This window comes from Schistocerca piceifrons, chromosome 6 (genome assembly GCF_021461385.2).
Source record: "Schistocerca piceifrons isolate TAMUIC-IGC-003096 chromosome 6, iqSchPice1.1, whole genome shotgun sequence".
Taxonomy (NCBI): domain Eukaryota; kingdom Metazoa; phylum Arthropoda; class Insecta; order Orthoptera; family Acrididae; genus Schistocerca; species Schistocerca piceifrons.
This window is the reverse complement of record NC_060143.1, coordinates 67,871,813-67,897,041: the sequence shown is the minus strand read 5'-3', so window position 1 is coordinate 67,897,041 and position 25,229 is coordinate 67,871,813. Positions and strand designations below refer to the sequence as shown.

General features: G+C 43.7%; 1 protein-coding gene across 1 annotated transcript in view; it reads right to left on the bottom strand.

Moving 5' to 3' along the window:
- Positions 1 to 25,229, bottom strand: part of LOC124802888 (UNC93-like protein MFSD11) — a 229,601-nt gene that overhangs the window by 41,898 nt on the left and 162,474 nt on the right. The window contains 4 exon segments of the mRNA XM_047263938.1: positions 736 to 778; positions 780 to 1,002; positions 4,460 to 4,636; positions 13,477 to 13,646. Coding sequence (XP_047119894.1) covers positions 736 to 778; positions 780 to 1,002; positions 4,460 to 4,636; positions 13,477 to 13,646 — 613 coding nt within the window.

Genomic DNA, 25,229 nt, shown 5'->3' with positions numbered 1-25,229 from the left:
TATGAGCATTTCGTACCTTAATATTGAAACTCTTGAGTTTTCTTCCTCTTGTTCCAACAGAGTTCATTTTTTCTGTGGTTTTATTTCTGTCTTTGTCTTTTGCATTTTAAGCATATTTATCCTCTTTCTGTTTATGTTTTGTCCTTTTGCTTTACTAGCTCCTAAGTTTTATTGTTCTTCCACAGCAATTCCTCCTCTATAAAATGTGTTTTCTTTTATGTCCAACCTCACTCCTCTTTTTTTCCTTTTATAAATTCAAATGTAACTATCTCAAATTCAGTTGCATTCTAACATTTTTCAAAATTTCCTTTGAACTCTCCATCTTTCTGTATCACCTTTAGCAAGTTTGTCATTGTCGGTTTGTCCTGTATCACTGTAAATTGTGACACCCAGCTTCATTTATTCAGATACTTTTCTAGCTTTCATGCCTAAAAACTTGTGTACTATATATGGTTTCCTTCCTCTACCAATATTAATAATGTAACAATAAATATTTATAATGAACTGCAGTAACATCCTGCATCTCATTCTATTAAATAGCATTCTTAAATGACATAGTTCCAGTTATTACAGTATTCTATATTTAGTCTTTCTCTCTGTTGTGTTAACTTTCCAAAACTAGAGCAATCTATGGTTCTAGGAAAACTGAGTACAATATTTATGCCTGTCCTTATAACTAAATTGTTTGTATCTCCAGATATACAAAGTCTGCGTACAATAATCTATTCCACTCACCTGTGTAGAAAAAAGTCAGGGTGAGTAGCATCATATCCTTGGTAAAGAAACAACCTAAATGCCTTCTTCAGTGCAGTGAGTGGGCCTGTGGTATCTTTACCCACCATCTCTCCATCTGCCCTCTCTGCAGGCCTTAGTACCAAGAGGAATACTATCCCCACTGCCGCAAGAACTATAAGGACAATGAAGACTACCAGGCGAGTTTCATGGTCAATGTGTGTTTTCCCTTGAAATTTGAAGTATACAAAGAGGTTTCCAAAAAACATGCTGCAAGAGTAACAAGAAGACTGTTAGAAATTTAAAATCACATACCAATTTTGCAATTCAATTAAAAAGCAAGAGAACTTAGGCATATCTAAATAAATGTAGATAAAAACTACTGACAGAATATATCTTTAGAGTAATGCATAAAATTATATCTGAATTTCAAGCAAAAGGCAAATTGTGAGAAAATCCACAAGAGCAATAAGGATAATTAGAATATATTACACAGAATATTGAAAAATGCTATGAATGCCCTCTGAAATTCATAAAATGCAAGAAGGGAGAGTTCAACAAAAATAGAAATGATCATTTTAGAATTAATTCGTGGACTTACTGAAAATTAGATAGCAGATTAAGGAATGAAAAAGAAAGCCTGGTGAGAAACTGGAGTTAAGTGAAATGCAGGAAAATATAAAAAGATAAAAAACGGGAAAGCTGCAACACATCAAATCCTAATAAAATCATGGTGGATTTGTGCAACAAAAAGAAAAAAATGCTAAAAGACTGGGAAGCTGCAATAATCATTCCTATCTTTAAGAATCTTGAACGTAGAAATCATTGGTGCCTAGAAAGATGTGCTGCAGGATTTTAGAGATTCTCGGAAGGAAACAAATGTAAGATAAATTATAATGAGAACAGTGTGACTCTTGAACAAACAGAGGTTTGAAGATATTTGCAAACTCTTAAGTCTGTAGAGGGATGTGACATCCAGTGGCCTTTAAGTGGATCCATCAGGAACATGTACACAAACTGGAGTTGAATTCTTAATGAGGTAAAAGTCCAGCAAAGATACAGCTTCAGTCCCTTGATTTTTTTATTTTATAACTTGACCAGATAATGAAGGACATCTGGCAGCAGAGTTGAAGAACTGATCAGAAAATTACCAGATGAAACTAGTTCAATTGAATAGTTTCCCTTTTGCAGTCAAACTCTTGACAATAACATGTAGAGAATAAAACCTTTAACACAATACTAGCGTTTAGATGGAAGAAATGAAGCAGGTAATGCAGATAAATGCTTGCAGGAAAAAGAATGAGGAAAATTAAAACAGAGGGGAATGATGCCTCAACATAACGATTTAAAGAAAGGCATCAGAACAAGTTTGTAAATTAAAGTAGTCTTAGTATCAGTGCAGGGGGGGGGGGGGGGGGGGGGGGGGAGACAAGAAGAAGAAACTGGACACAATGCCATTTTTTTTAAACAGTCTGCACTCCAAGATTGACCAAAGCTTTGAATCTTTATCAATGAGTGAGGATGTAAATAGATCAAAATTAAAGAGATGAAATATCTGTAAATGAAGAAAGCAAAAATTGGAGAGACAGAATCCGAAACAGTTATTTTAAAAAATTTGAACACATCAACTGGAGAAAACTGAGCAACAGCTGTAGTATCTGGCAATGTCTGAAAAATGTTAAAGATCACAGACCAACATTAATGAAAGAGAAAAGGAAAAAAGGAATGGATGACACAAAAACAGGAGAACAGGACGTAAGATGCACTGCAGGAGATGGGAATGTGTGAGAGAGTGACATAAATCACAAGGCAGGAAAAGAAATCCTTGAAATTACTGTTATCAAATTTGTGGCATATGCCTCAAAATCAGTGACCATGATGCCATGCTGCCAAGTTCTACGTAATTAATTAATACCTGAAGAGGCACATGAAGTAAAGTACCAATATCAATGCATGTAATAAGCTCTTTGAATACTAAGACTTTTCAATAAATGATTAGTGCATATTCTGCATAGAAGTAGTGTCTTGATTCCTTCAATGGAGCTAGCAAGCCATGTGTATAAAAATTAGCACATTTTAATTTGCAGTTCTGTTCACATGATAGAAACAGATGCGAGAAGCCAGTTCCTAGTAAACTGAAGCAAATGTCCAAGTGCTGTGGTTAGCATCACAGTGGTATGACATCATTGTCATAATTGGCACAAGAAGGAAAATTAGGTTTAAATGCCCATTAATATCAAGGTCTTTCTCAGGATTGTTTTAAGATGTATTATTGCACAATAACTGTCTCACACTGTATTTGAGATTTGTAACTCTTATGTCAGAATAATTATAAACAGTGAAATGCAAGATACTGATAATGATAGATTCACATAATTATTATACCGAGCAAGACTGACATCTAAAACTCCTGACATCAATATTTATAATATACATTTAATCAAAATATGATGCAGAACTCTTATAATCATCAATAGTCTCACCAATACATAAACTACCCACCACTTGTTTGCTTCTGTCATAGCTCTTTTAACATAATAACAAAAAGTTTTACGGTACTCTGTTTTGCCCAATACAGCACCTTATTTCACATTTACATCTACATACAGGTTCTGCAAACTACTGAAGCACATGGTAGAGGGTACTCAGCATGATGCTGCATGTTAGGGTTTCTTCCTGTTCCAATTGCGTATGAAGTGTGGGGTGACTGACTGCTTAAATGCTTTGTATGTGCTGTAATTAGTCCAATAGTTGCCTCACAGTCTCTATGGAAGTGATATATAGATGCCCAAAGAATTTCTCTAGAGCCTTCACTTAATAATGGCTCTTGGAGTTTTGTAAGCAGCCTTTCCACAGAATAATTTGCTTCTGCCTTCAAAAGTCTGCCAATTCAAGGTTTTCAATGTTTACACGACATTCTCCTGTGATACATTTCTTGACAATTATGTAAGCGTCAACAGCAACTGTCGTTTTTGTACCACTAGTAGATTTGGGTTTGCAGTGTTGTGTATATATAATCTGAAGTACACTTCACAGTTTTTACTAGGTTACACACAATACTTTCTTATACATGTAAACAGGTCACAGACCCCAGCATTTCTGAGGATAACTTTAAATTTAGGATTTGAACTGACTTTCAGGTTAGTGACAGTTTTACCTGCTGCTAACAAGATACCACCAGCCAGGGCCAATTTGAGACATTTTTCAACACAAATGATGTAACATTTACAAACCCCCCCCCCCCCCTCCCCGCCCCTCACCACCCCCTCCCTGCTCCACCTCACTTTTCCTTTGCACCCTTTCCTGGTATCAGTTTCACTGCTAATTGTGATATGCAAATATATAATACTTGCACTTGGTCATCCCTCTTAGCTTGGCACCTCCGTCGGTGACTTCTAATTGTGATACAGCCCATATTGAAATCTAGCAATTTGGCACCCCTCTTAGTTTGGTGCACCAAGTGGCGGCTTGTGTCACTTGTGCCTTAAACTGTCTCTGCCACCAACACATCATGTTATTTGTACAATACATTTAGGTTTAATAAACCTGTATTTTTGCAAATGGTTGGCTGTTATTTCCAATCCACCAAAGATCTTGCATGCACAGTTGCTCGCGCGCGCGCGGACACACACACACACACACACACACACACACACACACACACTTACATGCATGCACACACTGAACAAATAGCAGTTCTGTAAGCTAATTTGGAAGTGATTCTTACCTGGCTTGCAGCATTGCCCAGAAGATACCGGAGTTCCGAGATATAGTTGAAGAGTCAGAATTGAGTGTGAGGTAATTGCCCTGCCCAGTCCATATTATGGCTGCACCAAATCCAATTACACAAGAGGCCACATATAAAAGCCATGTCTTGGGAAGCAGGAATGTAAGAATGAACAATCTGCAAAAATAAAAACAGAAATATTTTAAATCAGGAAACTAGTAGAATCAACAGATGACAGCTATGCAATAAAATAAGTAAAATAAACAGATAAAACATCACTATAAATGAAGAAGATGAGGAAGAGCCACTTCCATGAATGTGTAATAAAATAAAGTTTGTGAAAATAAATAAATAATTAAATAAATTTAAAAATGTGTTGTTTTTTTCAATTCTGAATAGCGCAGTACTATTGTAGCATTGAATCTAACTTCAAATGAATAAGACAGAAATTTTTCAACATGCTGTAGCTTCATTAAACATGAAAATGACAATCAGACCAGTCAGGTTTCACGTTAAGTTCCGAAGAACTGTAATCCAACCATAAAACATATAAGTCACAATATCAAAGTTCAATTAATCGTCAAGCATTGTCTGCAACTCCAACATGTTGTGTGTAAGAGTAGAGAAGATTCAAGATGGTCTGTAGGATTCATGTTGATTTTTTATTAATTTCTACAGCAAAGCTAGTTGAACTTTTTTGTCAGTGGTTCCATAAGGTGCATCTCTTTGCAACCCCATCTCAGTGTTTTAAATGTAATTACTATTAACACCACATCTAAATGGCTGAAATATTAATTTCCACACAGGAACAATTCATAGAAATAAATGGTTGCAAATGGCAGAAGAACTGCAATTGCTAAATTTGATGGAGCCTCCACACCAAGCCAAATCTGTTCAAGGTTTTTACTTGAAAATTGAAGTTTGTGGTTTGAGTTACAAGACAGTTCTGCAAATTTTTCCTGAGATTTTAGCAAGAGATATTTTATATGTTCCATTCCTATGGCAAAAAGATGAGAATAATCTAACTGATTATTGTTTTGTTCTGATAACAAATGCTTCAGTAAATTATTTTATAAACATGCCAAACAATCTGTTATGATGTGCTCAACAAAAAAAGCAAACTTATTATCAGCATTAAGTTGTTTGTCCATGAAAACATTTCAAACAAGGTATTTTGACAAATACACAATCATTCTGAGATAAAATGTTGTTACTTCTTTTTCAACTCAGATCCATTTCACAACATTATCCCCTTGACAGCCACTGCAAGATTAAAAAGCTATGGAAAATAAATTTTTCTAGATTATGGAATTTCCTAAAACCATTAATGTGACCCTCAGTTAAGCCCTGTTACAGAGCATGACAGAAGTGATAAAAATGCTCCAGTAGCAGGCACTACTGAAACTATCTTTTAGATCACAAAGATACCTACTCTCAAAATTCCAAGAAATCACATTTCATATTGACATATAAGTAAAACATTACTTACTCAATACACTTTTGAGAGCAACGATCTATGTAGTCACTTTTGTACAGGAGGTATAAATGTATACCTGCATTCTCAAACAAGTTGAACATGGCGTGCTGTGTCTTGTACTATGTCCTGCATTTTTGCAGGCAATTGGGAGGACTGCATCAACCCAGACAGTATGCGGGCTTCTGCAGACAATCAAGTGGCCTCTTTGCATCCATTACAAACAACAGTAAAAACTCCCCCTAGCATCTTGGAACTGAAGAAGGTGGGCAAGGGAATGTCTGGAATGGAACCTAACTGTCTTCACCAATGAGGGCAAGATTCCTTTGATGCCTACAGATTGTTGTAGAAGAGAGTGCAGTTGGAGAGGGACCAACACAAATCTCAAGCAAGCAGTCCTGAAGGCTCAGCAGGTAGGTGGGTCAGTATTGTTTTGGACCAGTGCCATTTGTGGATGTCTGACACCTCTATCATCTCTGTCAAGGATAATTTGATGAGTGTGGAGTATCAGGTTCAGTTCCTCCAATGTACTGTCCAGCCCTACAATCAGCATTCATCTTTCAAGGTGGCAGTGGAGGAGCACAGCACGTCCACCTTGTGCATGCTGATTTTGAAAAAAATTGCAGTGTATGTGGCAACACTGGACATGCATCAATGGAAAACATGTTAATACTTTACTCCTAAAGGAGACCATTTACCAAAAAGCAGAGGCCTGTGCCACTACTTGGTGCTGGATGGACACAAATTACCAGGAGTGCAGTTCGTCATGTGGATTGTGGTAGGGTAGGTAGAGGAAGAGAGGCAGGAGGCAGGAAGAGAGTTTCAGGTGGGTAGCTAGTGGATTGAAGGGAGATAGCTGGTTTGCTGGTTCGGAATGTGGGAAGGGAGGGATGGCAGGTGCACAGGCTAGGTACGTGATGCAAGGGTGTTGAGCCAGTGGATGGCAGTACACAATGAAGGTGATGTGGAGAGAAGGGGATGATAGGAGAGAGGAAGGGGAAGCTGTTGGGTGGAGGGTATACAGACAGTCCATTAACGGAGACTAAGGCCAGGATTGTTCCATGAATGAATGACGTGTTGCAGGGATAGCTTCCAACTGCGTGGTTCAGAAAAACTGGATGTGGAGGGAAGGATAGATATGGCCCGGATCATGAAGCAGCCAATGAAATTGAGTACATTGTGCTCTGCTGCATGTTGTACCACTGGGTGGGATATTTTTCTCTTGGCCACAGTCTGATAGTAGCCATTCATTCTGTTGGACAGCTGGCTCTTAGTCATACCAACATAAAAAGCTGTGCAGTTGTTACATGACATACCTGCTTTTGCATACGGCCTGGTCTCTGACTGAGCAGGATAAGCCTGTTACATGACTGAAGTAGGAGATACCGGGTAGGCAGACTGAGCAGTTCTTGCACCTGTGTCTTCCACGGGGATATGACCACTGTGCAAAGGGACCCCACACAGTGAATGAAGACATGAAACTACGTTTACTAAGTGAATAGGATCGTTTAAACTGGCAGGAAAGGCTGAATAAGTATTTGCCATTTCCTGCCTTTAGACTGAATGAGAGAACCACACTTTGCTTACTCACCTGTGTTTTGTATGAAGCTGCATCTCCAAGGTGCAGACAGACACCATAAGCAGAATCATCTTATCCATGTAACACAAGCCACAAACTCCATGCTGTCAGGCCACACACACACATTGCCCAGTTTCCTGGCCAGATATTAGCAGTTAGCATTTGCACATTAACTAAAGTGTTCGATACTGCTTCATCAATCTGCAAAAGAACTGTCACCTTGCAACCTAGCCAAGACCTTAGGCAATGTTACAGGTCAGTCTGCCAGCAAAGCATACATTCTAAAAGCCAATATATGTCTAAAAGAAATACTGTCATTATTCTATTCTCTCTCTGTTTGCACATGTATGACATTGCTTGACACATCACAACTATGTTACATGATGGAGTTGAGATCCAGGATCGGTAGGTTCAATTCACCTGCTGTTTTGGACTGAAAATAATGTATCATTGGCATGAAATTTTGAGAGTTTTAGAACATGTGAAGAATACAGTCATTATCATTCTTCTTTATTAAACCATATTTTATGGCTTACATATTGGCACAAGAGTATTCTGTTCCACTCTGGTCTGCTGTGTATTGTTACTAACATATATCACAATATTGTGGACAGATTACTACCTTTGCATTATTAACAAAGCTCATCTACAAAACCTTTTCTTGCTGTTCCCTTCCATCGAACAATGAAGGCTGCTAAATGAAAGAGTTGGACAATGAGAAATCTTATGAATTAAGATTATATAGATCTGGCTCACTTATTTATATTTTTGTTTTTCTGTTAAACAATCCATTCACTAATTGTAAGTTCAGTCAATGTGTCTTTACAGATTTCACTGCCATGTTTCAATGCAATTCTTTAAGATTTTCTTTCATGTTTTAATGTTTAATCTATTCTAATATGTCAGTGTGCTTTTTTTCACCTGTCAAATGTAGTGGTGTTACATTTTTAGTTGCTACTGCAAAGCACAACTTGGATCATACATTTTCACCTAGTGTATTGCCATGTTTTACTATGGAGCATTGTCGTATGGAATGTGTCATAAAATTTCATTCAATCTAGAGGGCTAAACTTTATAAGTTTATAACATGACAGATTTTACTTTATAATGTGAGCTGTAGTCAACTATAAAGAATTTTGAGACACTGTGCAGAAGCCTGCAACAACAGGTAACTGTCAGTTCTGATTACAGGTAATCTGAGTGATAATAAAAACCTGGGACAGTAAATAACTTATTCTTCCCACCTAGTGATAACAAGAACAACAATATGTGGCCAGCGTCAGTGCTACATGCAATAAGTAGGCATTGGCCCAAAAACTGTATTTCTGTTTTATGATGAAGGAACTTTTACCATAGGGGAAGTTAGTGCTCAAATTCCCCCCATCTAGTTTCACCAGTGCAAAGAGGCCCATGCAACTTCAAACTGGTGCTGACCACATGGCTCAGTACATCCTGTGTCCTGCCCATCATGCTGGTGGACTCACTTATCTAACATGATCACAGATGGGTTACAGTTTAGTCCGTAGGGCAATTCTTGCGATATACCCATCTCTCTCATTCCAACAAGATGCTGAAGACATGCCAGTATTATGGAAATCAGCCTGCCATGGCTCCAGTTTACTCTTTGATCACATGGATAAAGCTGTGGAATTGGCAAACCAAAGACTGTTTTATTTGCAGAACACTTAGAACAGACAACAGGTATACTAAAGAGACTAACTGCACCATACTTGTCAGTCCTCTGCTAGACTACTACTGTGCAGTATGGGATCCTTACTAGATAGGGTTGATGGAGGACATCAAAAAAGTTCAAAGAAGAGCATCTCAGTTTGTATTATTGTGAAACAGTGGAGAGTGAGTCAAGCATATAATACACGATTTGGGGTGACAATTGTTGAAACAAATGTGTTTTTTGATACAGTGAGATCTTTTCATGAAATTTCACAAATGTGTTTTTTGATACAGTGAGATTTTTTCATGAAATTTCAGTCTCCAACACTCTCATCTGAAAATTTTGTAGACACCCACCCGCACAACGACAAATGATAATGTAATAAAATGAGAGAAATCAGAGCTCATACAGGAAGATCTAAATGTTTCCCCAAACACTGTTAGACTACGGCACGGGGAGGGGGGGCAGAGAATAAAAGTGGTTCGATGAACCCTCCGGCAGGCACTTAAGAGCGATTTTCCGAGTAGTCATGTAGATGTAGATGTAGATGTAGATGTGTTAACATCATGTTGAGAGCACATACGCATGTGCCCATTTTCCTTCGAATACTACAGTGGCTGCAGTGTGGAGGGACGATACCTCACAACAGTAAGTTCACACACTCATATGTGAGGAGCTGGACTCTATCTGATAGATTATAATACCTGAACACAGAAGTCGATGGAGGCCATCACATTCACTTGACTCACATATAATTAAATATTCATCTGGCATTCTGTGCTGAGGTAGTCACTTTTGGGGGAGCGTAATCAAGCAATCAATTGTTGATGAGATTGTCATGGCGTTTTATCTGAGTGATAAGAGCTACCAGTCAAGTTGGAAACAGAATCTGGCATTAGCAGCCACACTCCAGAAACACACGCAGCAGATTATGCTTTGCGAGTCTCAGCAAGAATGAACACACTGAGAGTCGAATGGCGATCCGTGCCCTTCACCACAAGTTACTGAATCGAATGGCAAAAGGGGTGGGAGACACAGCGTTCACTCAGGAAACTGTGTGGGACAACCATGCAATTTCAACACTTCACCAGAAGATGATGAAAGTGACACTCATTGAAACAAGCTTACAAGCAATATGTCAAATGCAGTGTTAGCAACAGTTTTTCCTGATCCAAAGGTTGAAGTAACTCACTAAGTTGGCGTGCCTCAAGGAAGGTGTTTTACCTCAGCTGGTAGTACTTAATGTTGGAAAACCAAGAACATACTGTGTTTGAACTGCGATCTGTTTGGGATATTGCAGACGACGTCAGAATATCGAGTGTTTCGTGCTATGAGATTCTTAATGAAAAATTGGACATACAAAGAGCTGAGGCATAGTTTGTTCCTCATTTTGTGATCAAAGACTAAAAGGGACATTCAGCGAAAGTTTTCAAAAAACTCTTTGAACAAGCTGACGATGACAAAACTTACATGCACAGGATAATAACTGCAAATGAGTGAGAGGTATTGAATGAGTAACAGGCATCCCACAGTTCTCAAAGAAGCAGAGTAGGTTGTCAAAGGTGACCTCCAAGGGCCTTGCAACCCCCCCCCCCCCCCAAACATTCTGCATATATACCTACAATTTGTTTCTCCAAGTTGAAATCATCAATTGTCATTACCATACACAAGGGAATTGGAAAGGTTGCGTGAGAAAATTTGCAAAGAGACTGCACTTGTCTTACTAAACCTCACAGTACCTTCATCCACATGTTCATCTACATAGATACTGTGCAAGCCACTGTATAGTGCATGGCGAAGGGCACCCTGTACCACTACTAGTCATTTCTTTTTCTGTTCCACTCGCAAAAAGAGTGATGGAAAAATGGCTACCTAGATGCCTCTGTACGCTCTAATCTCTCTAATCTTATCTTCATGGTTCTTATGTGAAATATACGTTGGCGGCAGTAGAATCGTTCTGCAGTCAGCTTCAACTGCCAGTTCTCTAAATTTTCATAACAGTGCTCCTCAAGAAGAACATTGCCTCCTTTCCAGTGATGATCATTTGAGTCCCCGAAGCATCTCTGTAATATTTGGATGTTGTTCAAACTTATCATTAATAACTCTCACAGCCTGCCTCTGAACTGCTTCGATGCCTTCCTTTACTCTGACCAGGCTTGCATCCCAAACACTAACAGTGCTCAACAATGGGCTGCAGTAGCATCCTATGTGTGGTCTCCTTTACAGGTGAACCACACTTTCCCAAAATTCTAGCAATAAACCAAAGTTTACCATTCGCCTTTCCTACTACACTTGCAACCTTAAACCTCCTACAGCCACTGAAGTTCAATACCTTCTTGTACTCCACATCATCATCAGCAAACAACCGCATACGCTGCTTACGCTGTCCAACAGATCATTTATGTATACACAAGGTGACAATTATTGAACTATATGAAAGAAAATGTAAATTACTTACAAACTACGGTGTGCGCACACTTTATTCAACATGTAAATGTCACTACAGACATTCAGATTTTGGGTACGACATGTTCGATATCCCTGCCATCATTGGCGACAATGTGGTGCACACGAATAGCAAAATTCTGCACGACCTGCTGAAGTGTCGCCAAATTGATGCTGTTGATGCCCTCCTGAATGGCTGTTTTCAGCTCAGCAATGGTTTTGGGGTTATTGCTTTAATATAGCCCCTCAAAAAGAAGTCACATATGTTCAGATCTGGAGAATATGGCGGCCAATCAAGGCCCGTGCCAGGGCCTCTGGGTATCCTGGAGCCAGAATGCAGTCCCCAAAGTGCTCCTCCAGGACTTCAAACACTTTTCTGCTTCAATGACGTCCAGCTCCATCTTGCATGAACCACGTCTTGTCAAAATCAGGGTCACGTTGTATAAAGGGGATGAAATAATCTTCCAAAACCTTAATGTAATAGCACCACATCTGCATACACAAGTCACCTAATTCCTGTAAATTCTGGGGTGGGGGCGGTGTATGTTCAATCACATCCCAGGTGTGTTTGACCGGGTTCAGATTGGGGGAGGGGGAGGGGGGGGAGGCAGCACATCAATTGGAATTCTCCACTGTGTTCTCGATCCACCCCATCACACTCCTGGCCTTGTGACATGATGCCTTATCGTGTTTAAAAATGCCACTGCCATCGAGGAATATAATCGTCATGAAGGGGTGTACATGGTCTGCAACCAGTGTCATAGTGCCTTGCACCAGCTCCACTGGACCCACGGATGCCCGAGTGAATGTTCCAAACAGCATAATGGAGCTGCCAGCAGGTTTCTCCTTCTCCTAATACAGGTGTCAAGGAGCTGTTCCCCTCGAAGACGACGGATTCACGCCCTCCCGTAAACATGACAAAGAAAGTATGAAGATTCATCACACCGTGCGATGCTCTGCAACAGCGGCAACATCCGGTGCCAACGGTCACACGCCCATTTCGGTTACAGTTGCCGATGTCGTGGTGTTATCATCGGCACACGCACAGGTCGTCGGCTGCGGAAGCCCATCATTAGGAGTGTTTGGTGCACTGTGTGTTCAGAGACACTCGTACTCTGCGAAGCTCTGAAGTCTGATATTAGTTCCAACACATTTCACTGCCAGTCCTGTTTTATCAATCTGTCTGGCCTACAACGTCCGACATCTGTAAAGAGGGATGACTGCCCAGCCCCACGACATCTGGACGTGCCACCTTGTCAAAGAGACTCACAACAGTAGTCCTCGAACACCCGGCAAGTCGTGATGTTTCCGGAACGCTCCTGCTGAGCCTCTCTGGGCCTTCACTCAAACTCGCTCAAACTCAAAAAAATGTTCAAATGTGTGTGAAATCTTATGGGACTTAACTCCTAAGGTCATCAGTCCCTAAGCTTACACACTACTTAACCTAAATTATTCTAAGGACAAACACACACACCCATGCCCAAGGGAGGACTGGAACCTCCGCCGGGACCAGCCGCACAGTCCATGACTGCTCGCTCAAACTCAGATAGATCGCACACCCTCCCTATTCTACACAGGGACAGCACGCTCACTGATACTACATGCACTGTGCACGTGTCTGAAAAGCAGTCATTTTCCACCAGGTGACGCAGCCATCTCCTGGACGGTTTTGTATCAATATTAGGTCGATGGTCGTAATGTTCTGGCTGATCAGTGTATTCTCTGAAGGTTATATGCTATGCAGTTCGGAAAAGGAGGCGCTAGACGCTAGTAGTTACATAACTGGTGTCGGCAGCCTTTCAGCCAGACGACGTGTGGTGTTTTGGTAGTGGGGTGTCGAGACTCACGCGTAGGTGATGCCGCCGATGACCATGGTTAGACGCGGCCCCACCACGCTGATGATGGACGGCGCTAGCCAGTTGCAAACGGCGAACACGGCGTAGATGACGGCCAGGCTGGTGTAGCCATCCCCACGGAACTCCGGGTCGTCTGCTTGGATGCTGTCCAGTACGGTTTTCTGCAGACAGAAAACACGAACACGTGTAGGCAGGCTCTCCCACTCACCATGGCCACGCCTCATCAAGTGTCGCTACATAGCGTCAAGCTGCATCTACATACAAACTCCGCAAGCCACCACAGTGTGCGTGGCGTAGGGTACCTTGTACCACTACTAGTAATTTCCTTCCCTGTTCCACTCACAAGTAGAGGGAGTAAGAACAACTATCTATCTAAGCCCTAATTTCTCTAATCTTATCTGTGTGGTCCTTACGTGAAATGTATCTTGGCGGCAGGAGAATCACTGTGCAGTCAGCTTCAAGTGCCGGTTCTCTAAACTTTCTCACTAGTGTTTTTGGAAATGAAAGTCTTCTTCCCTCCAGGGATTAACACTTGAGCCCCCGAAGCATATCTGCAACACTCGCATGCTGACCGAACCTACTGGTAACAAATCTACACTATTGGCCATTAAAATTGCTACACCAAGAAGATGACGTGCTACAGACGCGAAATTTAACCGTCAGGAAGAAGATGCTGTGATATGCAAATGATTAGCTTTTTAGAGCATTCACACAAGGTTGGCGCCGATGGCGACATCCACAACCTGCTGACATGAGGAACATTTCCAACCGATTTCTCATACACAAACAGCAGTTGACCGGCATTGCCTGGTGAAACGGTGTTGTGATGCCCGTGTAAGGAGGAGAAATGCGTACCATCACGTTTCCGACTTTGATAAAGGTCGGATTGTAGGCTATCACGATTGCGGTTTGTCGTATCGCGACATTGCTGCTTGCGTTCGTCGAGATCCAATGACTGTTAGCAGAATATGGAATCGATGGGGTCAGGAGGGTAATACGGAACGCCGTGCTGGATCCCAACGACCTCGTATCACTAGCAGTCGAGATGACAGGCATCTTATCCGCGTGGCTGTAACGGATCGTGCAGCCACGTATCGATCCATGAGTCAACAGATGGGGACGTTTGCAAGACAACAACCATCTGCACGAACAATTCTAAGACGTTTGCAGCAGCATGGACTATCAGCTCGGAGACCATGGCTGCGATTACCCTTCACGCTGCATCAGAGACAGGAGCGCCTGCGATGGTGTACTCAACGACGAACCTGGGCGCACGAATGGCAAAACGTCATTTCTTAGGATGAATCCAGGTTCTATTTACAGCATCATGATGGTCGCATCCGTGTTTGCCGACATCGCCGTGAACACACATTAGAAGCGTGTATTCGTCATCGCCATACTGGCGTATCACCCGGCGTGATGGTATCGGGTGCCATTGGTTACACGTCTCTGTCACCTCTTGTTTACATTGACGGCACTTTGAACAGTGGATGTTACATTTCAGATGTGTTACGACCCGTGGCTCTACCCTTCATTCGATCCCTGCGAAACCCTACATTTCAGCAGGATAATGAACGACCGCATGTTGCAGGTCCAGTACGTTCCTTTCTGGATACAGAAAATGTTCGACTGCTGCCCTGGCGAGCACATTCTCCAGATCTCTCACCAACTGAAAACGTCTGGTCAATGGTGGCCGAGCAACTGGCTTGTCACAATACGTCAGTCACTACTCTTGATGAACTATGGTATCGTGTTGAAGCTGCATGGGCAGCTGTACCTGTACACGCCATCCAAGCTCTGTTTGACTCAATGCCCAGGCGTATCAAGGCCGTTATTACGGCCAGAGGTGGTTGTTCTGGGTACTGATTTCTCAGGATCTATGCACCCAAATTTCGTGAAAATGTAATCACATGTCAGTTGTAGTATAATATATTTGTCCAATGAATACCCGTTTATCATCTGAATTTCTTCTTGGTGTAGCAATTTTAATGGCCAGTAGTGTAGTAGCACGCATCTCAATTGCTTCAGTGTCTTCTTTCAATCCGACCTGGTGTGGATCCCAAACACTCGAACAGTTCTCAAGAATAGGTCGCACCACCGTCCTATACGCGGTCACCTTTACAGATGAACACGCTTTCCCAAAATTCTCTAAACATGATCGTCACATGCTCGTTCCATTTCATATCACTTTGCAACTTAACGCTCAGATATTTAAACAACCCGACTGCGTCAAGCAGGGCGCTACTAGCGCAATATCCATATATTAAAGGAATGAGATTTTCACTCTGCAGCGGAGTGTGCGCTGATATGAAACTTCCTGACGGATTAAAACTGTGTGCCCGACCGAGACTCGAACTCGGGACCTTTGCCTTTCGCGGGCAAGTGCTCTACCATCTGAGCTACCGAAGCACGACTCACGCCCGGTACTCACAGCTTTACTTCTGCCAGTATCTCGTCTCCTACCTTCCAAACTTGACAGAAGCTCTCCTGCGAGCCTTGCAGAACTAGCACTCCTGAAAGAAAGGATATAGCGGAGACGGCTTAGCCACAGCCTGGGGGTTGTTTCCAGAATGAGATTTTCACTCTGCAGCGGAGTGTGCGAAAGGCAAAGGTCCCGAGTTCGAGTCTCGGTCGGGCACACAGTTTTGATCTGCCAGGAAGTTTCATATATTAAAGGTTTGTTTTTCCTACTCGTCTGCATTAACTAACATTTTTCCACATTTAGAGCTAGCTGCCATTCATCACACATCTAGAAAATTTGTCTATGTCATCTTGTATCCTCCTACAGGTACTGAAGTTCAACAGCTTCTCGTACACCACAGCATCATCAGCAAACAACTGCAGATTGCAGTTGTCCGCCACGTCATTTATGTACATAAAAAAATAATAGTGGTCCTTCACGCTTCCTGTGGCACTCATGACGATACCCTTGTCTCTGATGGACACTCGCTGTCGAGGACAACATACTGGGTTCTGTTACTTAAGAAGCCTTCGAGTCAGTAGCATATCTGGTAGCCTATTCTGTATGCACCTTCATTAACAGTCCGGAATGGGGCACCGTGTCAAATGCTTTTCAGAAATCTGCCTGTTACCCTTCATCCATAGTTAGCAGGGCATCGTGCGAGAATAGGGCAAGCTGTGTTTCGCACGAGCGATGGTTTCTAACACCATGCTCATTAGTTGACACAAACTTCTCAGTTTCAAGAAAATTTATTATATTCGAGCAGGCAATATTTTGGATCTTGCAGCAAACCAATGTTAGGAATATTGGTTTGTAGTTTTGTGGGTCCGTTCTTTTGCCTTTCTTATATCAAGGTGTCGAGTCATCTGCACTTTTCTCCAGTCGTCTGGAACTTTGCGTTGGGTAAGAGATACGTGATAGATGCAAAGTTCCTCATCTCACAATACAAACAAATCAAGCTCCCAGTTGCCCGGATGCTCATTATTCGTTTTGCATTGTGTCCGTGTACAGTTGGGCAATATTTGAAAAAATAAAAGTGAATTCTTAATTACTCTGTTACAATTAGAAGGAGTAAAACTTCCTGGCATATTAAAACTGTGTGCCCGACCGAGACTCGAACTCTGGACCTTTGCCTTTCGCGGGCAAGTGCTCTACCATCTGAGCTTCCGAAGCACGACTCACGCCCGGTCCTCACAGCTTTACTTCTGCCAGTATCTCGTCTCCTACCTTCCAAACTTTACAGAAGCTCTCCTGCGAACCTTGCAGAACTAGCACTCCTGAAAGAAAGGATACTGCGGAGACATGGCTTAGCCACAACCTGGGGGATGTTTCCAGAATTCTGGAAACATCTAGCCAACGAAGCACGACTCACGCGCGGTCCTCACAGCTTTACTTCTGCCAGTATCTCGTTCCCACCTTCCAAACTTTACAGAAGCTCTCCTGAACCTTGCAGAACTAGCACTCCTGAAAGAAAGGATACTGCGGAAACATGGCTTAGCCACAGCCTGGGGGATGTTTCCTATTAATGGAGAGGTGAGGTCCAAAGATCCATAGGAATTGAGGAACTTTGTCAGAGTGGATGTGTCTAGTTTTGATAGGCTGCTGAGGATCAAACATGACGGGATTTGCGCAAGTGACACAGTAATGAGGGAAGCTATTTCACAACAGTACGAGTGGAAAGATGCTAAGAAGTTATTACAGTCCTCCCTGGCCGTGGCCAGGACGACTGCTCTGACATTTGCGGCTATTCTCTGAACACTATCTTTCCTAGCATGTTGACATAATACGAAAGATACACTCGACTGAAACAAGTGTGGTACTTTCACAAATTAAGGACACACACACACACACCGAAATAAATATTATATGCACATTCACATAGACGATATACACTGTGTGATAAAATGTTTTTCTTATTAGGTGCATTGTGCTGGCACCTACTGCCAGGTACTCCAGATCAGCGACACCAGTAGTCATTAGACATCGTGAGAGAGCAGAACTCACAGACTTCGAATGTCGTCAGGTGACTGGGTGTCACTTATGTCACACGTCTGTATGTGAGATTTCCACACTCCTAAACGTCTCTAGGTCCACTGTTTCCGATGTGATAGTGAAGTGGAAACGAGAAGGGACACGTACGGTACAGAAGCGTCTGTTGACTGACAGAGACCGCCGACAGTTGAAGAGAGTCGTGATGTGTAATAGGCAGACATCTATCCAGACCATCACACAGGAATTCCAAACTGCATCAGGATCCACTGCAAAACACGTGACGTCACGCCGCGGCGCGGGAGCGCGCGGACACGGAATTTAGCGGCAGTCAGTAGCGAGCCAGTGGGTGGTTTGGACCTTCCATCGAGCTACGGACCCCCTTGAAGATGTCTCCCGCAGTCGGAGACGAAACGTTGGGAATTGACACAGAATTCATCAACCGACCACGGCATAACAGCCCGGATAATTATAATGGACATGAGTACTATGACAGTTAGGGGGGAGGCGAGAAAACTTAGATTTCACAGTCGAGCGGCTGCTCGTAAGCCACACTTCACGCCAGTAAATGCCACGCTTGGTATAGGGGGCGTAAACATTGAACGATTGAACAGTGGAAAAACGTTGTGTGGAGTGACGAATCACGGTACACAATGTGGCGATCCGACGGCAGGGTGTAGCGCCAACAGTAAAATTCGGAGGCGGTGGTGTTACGGTGTGGTCGTGTTTTTCATAGAGGGGCTTGCACCCCTTGTTTTGCGTGGCAGTATCACAGCACAGGCCTACATTGATGTTTTAAGCACCTCCTTGCTTCCCACTGTTTAGGAGCAATTCGAGGATGGCGACTGCATCTTTGAACACGATTGACTACCTGTTGATAATGCACCGCCTGTGGCGGATTGGTTACACGACAATAACATCCCTGTAATGGACTGGCCTGCATGGAGTCCTGACATGAATACTATAGAACACCTTTGGGATGTTTTGGAACGCCGTCTTCGTGCCAGGCCTCACCGACCGACATCGATACCTCTCCTCAGTGCAGCACACAGTGAAGAATGGGCTGCCTTTCCACAAGAAGCCTGCTAGAGTGGAAGCTGTCATCAAGGCTAAGGGTGGACCAACAGCATACTTAATTACAGCATTACCGATGGAGAGCGCACGAACTTTTAAGTAATTTTCAGCCAGGTGTCTGGATACTTTTGATTACATAGCGTAACTCGGATTTGAACATTTGCAGAAGTACCTTGTTACGGTACAGCGTATCTAGAGTATTATATAGACACTTTCCTTGCTGTATGCTTCAATAAGCGCACTCATATTTTCTTTGTTTCACTTCATTTTTACAGTAAGAAGACATGATTCGATATACAATATTTCTCAATGCAGTACAGAAAAAAAGAATTTTGAATTGTTTAATTACAGTATTTATAAAAATTACTCTGAAAATGTTGGAATATCTCGTGCAATAACCAAGAGTCCTCAAGAGTCTGCTGCCCACAATTGTAAACAATAACAAGCAAAAAGCCCGCTCGAAACGCCGAGTTCTGCTCATGGGCGCTAACACCACCACCACCACCACCACCACCACTACAACTACTACTACTACTACTACTAATACTAGTACTACCGCACATGCGCAGATCCACGACAGAATAGAAAGGTTCTCTTTTCTCGCCCGCGCGGCGGATAAACGGTCTGCTAAAATCTGCAGCTAGGCAGAAGGCCGTCTACCCCTTACTTATACATGGTAAGCTTTGGATAATACTCTACTGACTGAGCGATGGCGACAGTCAACAAGGCTGCTGAGACTTCTCCGACACGCTGTATGATAGTGCGCGGAATACCGGCACTTTTCCGACCGCGGATAGTCCGAACTTTAGAAATAGGCTGGTCCGCGTGTAGTAGAGTCAGGCGAGGCACGGAGGCGGGCGGCCACGCCCAGGCCGCGTCTTTGGCAAAGGTCGGGGGTTCGAGGCCCGCCTGCTGTGACCCGCTACAGGCGCGGACCGGTTGTGCTGGCTGGCTTGCTCCCGTTTCCACGGCTTGATCCCAGCCCTTACATGGACCGCGGGAGTGGACACCTCACAGTACAGAATTATTGACGGTAGGCGAGTCTGATGGTGCAAACAATAGCAGCTATATTACACACCAGAGTGTTGGAAAGCCACCGCAGCCTCAACACGTACTTCGTCATCTCACGCCTAAAGGCTGGTTCACACTGTGCCAGTGATTTAGAAGGAGGAGATCAGTGTTTAATGTCCCGTCGACAACTAGGTCATTAAAGACTGAGCACAAGCTCGGATTAGGGAAGCAATTTAAAAATACCTACATCATGATGGCCGGATGCGGGTTTGAACCGTCGTCCTCGCGAACGCGAGTCCAATGTGCTAATCACTGTGCCGTCTCGCTCGATGCCACATTTAGTCAAGGGCCAATTGACTTAGTAAGTGAAATTTTCTAAACGACATTGTTTCGTATACGAGGCGTGAGGAAAGTAATCAGACTGATCACTACGAGCGATCTGGCAACACTGTGTTGTTCTACTTGTGTAGACTAGTTTATTCATCAAAAAATGGTTCAAATGGCTCTAAACACTATGGGACTTAACATCTGAGGTCATGAGTCCCCTAGAACTTAGAACTACTTAAACCTAACTAACCTAAGAACATCACACACATCCATGCCCGAGGCAGGATTCGAACCTGCGACCGTAGCAGCAGTGCGGTTCCGGACTGAAGCGCCTAGAACCGCTCGGCAACAGCGGCCGGCGTTTATTCATCCTTTCCAGATGTTCAATCCGAGTTTCAGCTCTGTACGGCCATCATGTGATTTTTGAGAGCGTCCTCAGTGACGTTGCGTTTTTGTAGCGCGTAACGGAAATGAAACAGCGGAATTCAGAGCAATGTCATTCCTTGAAGTTTTGTGTTACACTTGGGGAATCCTCGAGTGTGACCTCTGAAAAGTTGAACCAGGTCTATGGGGAATGTTATCAAGAATACAAGATTTTCGTTGGTGCAAATCAGTTTTTGAACGTCGAGAACAGGTTGAAGATGAACCTCACTCAGGGAGACCTTCAACTTTAAAAACCGACGAAAACGTCGAACGTGTGCATGCTCTTGTGAGATCGTTGCTCCATGACAAACTGTCAACCACGTGTTTTACAAAGATATCCTTAAAAGGTTTAGAAAAAACGGTGAATGCAACTCGTGGTCGTGCGGTAGCGTTCTCGCTTCCCACGCCCGGGTTCCCGGGTTCGATTCCCGGCGGGGTTAGGGATTTTCTCTGCCTAGTGATGACTGGGTGTTGTGTGATGTCCTTAGGTTAGTTAGGTTTAAGCAGTTCTAAGTTCTAGGGGACTAATGACCATAGATGTTAAGTCCCATAGTGCTCAGAGCCATTTGAACCATTTGAAAAACGGTGAACCGAATGAAATCGGACATTGCAGACAACTGGATGTTGCATCAAGACAACGCCCCATGTCACACGGCCACTTTAATCAAGGAATTTTTGACCTCGAAAGGCATTCCTGTTGTTCCACAATCCCTCTATTCATCTGATCTGAGTCCTCGTGATGTTTTTCTTTTCCCGGAATTGAAAAATGTTTTAAAACGAAGTCATTTTGGAACTCGGAAGAGCATTCAAAAGAACGTGGCCGGCGTGTTAAAGACCCGACCAGTTGAAGCCTTTCAGCGCTGCTACCAATACTGGGAACAGCGACGCCGCCGGCGCACAGGTGTCGAGGGGAACTACTTTGAATGGGACAAAAGTGTTGTTTGGGAGGGAATAAAACTATGGTAGGTTAAAAATCAGCCTCATTACTTTTCTCAAACAGCTAGTAATCTGTAGGTAGGTAGTCCAGGTCACCTACCAATGGCGCGCCCCTGGACACGTGTGAAAACCTGATTAGTAGCGCACATTATTGTCTGTCTTCGTTCCGCTCTCTCTTTTCAGTCAACTGTTGCTTGTGGATCGGCAACATGGCTCGTTGCAGTGACGATACCACTGTTAACTTAGTTTCCCTCTATGTAGATCAGGAGTATTTGTGGAACGTGAAAGTCCACTGTACAAAAGTAAAGCAGCCAAGGTAGCCGGAATATCAGAGCTGGAAAAGTCGGCAGGATTGCCGGGGTTTCAGGAGGATGAGATTAAACAGAGTGTTAAAAGCATCAGGTCGGTATTTATTGTTTATTTTTAGATTCTGAATACTGCACTACAACGAGCAGATCTGACATACGCTGTAACATTAATAGTGCGGTTTTAAAATTACCACATTGCATATTCCTGAGAGATCTATCTACTCCCAAGAACAGAAGAACAGAAGAAAGTGAAGGTAACAAAATCATCGGTATATGCGCTGATGCAGTGTGTGTGCCAAATGTTAAATGGTTTATGATATTGGAGGAACGTCTCGGAAAGCTGGACACGGAAATTAAGTAAAGTGAAGGCAGATCGGTAAGCTAATACACTCCTGGAAATTGAAATAAGAACACCGTGAATTCATTGTCCCAGGAAGGGGAAACTTTATTGACACATTCCTGGGGTCAGATACATCACATGATCACACTGACAGAACCACAGGCACATAGACACAGGCAACAGAGCATGCACAATGTCGGCACTAGTACAGTGTATATCCACCTTTCGCAGCAATGCAGACTGCTATTCTCCCATGGAGACGATCGTAGAGATGCTGGATGTAGTCCTGTGGAACGGCTTGCCATGCCATTTCCACCTGGCGCCTCAGTTGGACCAGCGTTCGTGCTGGACGTGCAGACCGCGTGAGACGACGCTTCATCCAGTCCCAAACATGCTCAATGGGGGACAGATCCGGAGATCTTGCTGGCCAGGGTAGTTGACTTACACCTTCTAGAGCACGTTGGGTGGCACGGGATACATGCGGACGTGCATTGTCCTGTTGGAACAGCAAGTTCCCTTGCCGGTCTAGGAATGGTAGAACGATGGGTTCGATGACGGTTTGGATGTACCGTGCACTATTCAGTGTCCCCTCGACGATCACCAGTGGTGTACGGCCAGTGTAGGAGATCGCTCCCCACACCATGATGCCGGGTGTTGGCCCTGTGTGCCTCGGTCGTATGCAGTCCTGATTGTGGCGCTCACCTGCACGGCGCCAAACAAGCATACGACCATCATTGGCATCAAGGCAGAAGCGACTCTCATCGCTGAAGACGACACGTCTCTATTCGTCCCTCCATTCACGCCTGTCGCGACACCACTGGAGGCGGGCTGCACGATGTTGGGGCGTGAGCGGAAGACGGCCTAACGGTGTGCGGGACCGTAGCCCAGCTTCATGGAGACGGTTGCGAATGGTCCTCGCCGATACCCCAGGAGCAACAGTGTCCCTAATTTGCTGGGAAGTGGCGGTGCGGTCCCTTCGGCACTGCGTAGGATCCTACGGTCTTGGCGTGCATCCGTGCGTCGCTGCGGTCCGGTCCCAGGTCGACGGGCACGTACACCTTCCGCCGACCACTGGCGACAACATCGATGTACTGTGGAGACCTCACGCCCCACGTGTTGAGCAATTCGGCGGTACGTCCACCCGGCCTCCCGCATGCCCACTATACGCCCTCGCTCAAAGTCCATCAACTGCACATACGGTTCACGTCCGCGCTGTCGCGGCATGCTACCAGTGTTACAGACTGCGATGGAGCTCCGTATGCCACGGCAAACTGGCTGACACTGACGGCGGCGGTGCACAAATGCTGCGCAGCTAGCGCCATTCGACGGCGAACACCGCGGTTCCTGGTGTGTCCGCTGTGCCGTGCGTGTGATCATTGCTTGTACAGCCCTCTCGCAGTGTCCGGAGCAAGTATGGTGGGTCTGACACACCGGTGTCAATGTGTTCTTTTTTCCATTACCAGGAGTGTAGTTTACTAATCGAAAGATGTTTGTCAGGGTCCTTGAACCACAACCAGTAGCAAGAAGGTACACCATTTCCTCCAATTTACTTTCTGTATATATGGCTTCTCGCAGATAAGTATCAATACACTGGTTTTTCCTAAACATTTTTTATAATAAAACAATGAAGCGACTTTCCACATTCTCAGTGTTGGAAAGTATTCTTTTGGATCTTGATTCGCAATTTCTTTCAGAAGCACAACGCACCCTTCACGATGATCTCAGCGAATACTCCGCTGTACACTAGAAGATTCACTCTGCAAACATTACTCTAGGCTGAGGGTAAGCTGTTCCTCTCAGTTCCTTTCTTCCAGGACTGTTAGTCCAGCGCCGGCCAGAGTGGCCGAGCGGTTCTAGGCGCTTCAGTCTGAAACCACGCGACCGTTACGGTCGCAGGTTTGAATCGTGCCTCTGGCATGGAAGTGTGTGATGTCCTTAGGTTAGTTAGGTTTAAGTAGTTCTAAGTTCTAGGGAACTGATTACCTCAGATGTTAAGTCCCATAGTGCTCAGAGCCATTTGAACCATTTTTTGTTAGTCCAGCAAGGAATGCAGGAGAAGTTCTGTGAGGTTCGGAAGGTAGGAGATGAGGTACTGGCGGAAATAAAGCTGTGAGGACAAGTCGTGAGTTGTGCTTGGGTAGCCTTTACCCATAAAAGCAAGGGTTCTATGTTAGAGTACCAGTCCAGCAAATAAATGTAATTTGCCAGGGAGTTTCACTCATGAATCGTGTTTCCAGATCAAATGCCGCAACAGAAAAGTACTCTGTATACCACTTAGCAACTGTTTGCATTCACTTCAAACAGATAATCAACAAAACACTTGACAAAATCGTCTAAGTAAGAGTACACGCACGATACGGTGGGCGATGCGCAGTGACCAATTTTCCTCCAAAGCGCTGGTCGAGTTCATTCATTTATTCGGAAGGGGAGGCCGTCAGTGTTTCCCACCTTTCAGCCAGTCTGCGATGACAGAATCGAGAAGCACGCCCTAAAATCTTTCTCAAACGATTTTACAGAAACTATTCGGTAAAAAAATTTCTATTTTGCGATGCTTATGGCTTTAGATGTCCGGTTCACGATCATTTGACCATAATATCGTTAATGGTCATAGTTATTGTGATATTTATGTCGAAGAACAGACACAAAAACCATGTAAGTATATACACTCCTGGAAATGGAAAAAAAGAACACATTGACACCGGTGTGTCAGACCCACCATACTTGCTCCGGACACTGCGAGAGGGCTGTACAAGCAATGATCACACGCACGGCACAGCGGACACACCAGGAACCGCGGTGTTGGCCGTCGAATGGCGCTAGCTGCGCAGCATTTGTGCACCGCCGCCGTCAGTGTCAGCCAGTTTGCCGTGGCATA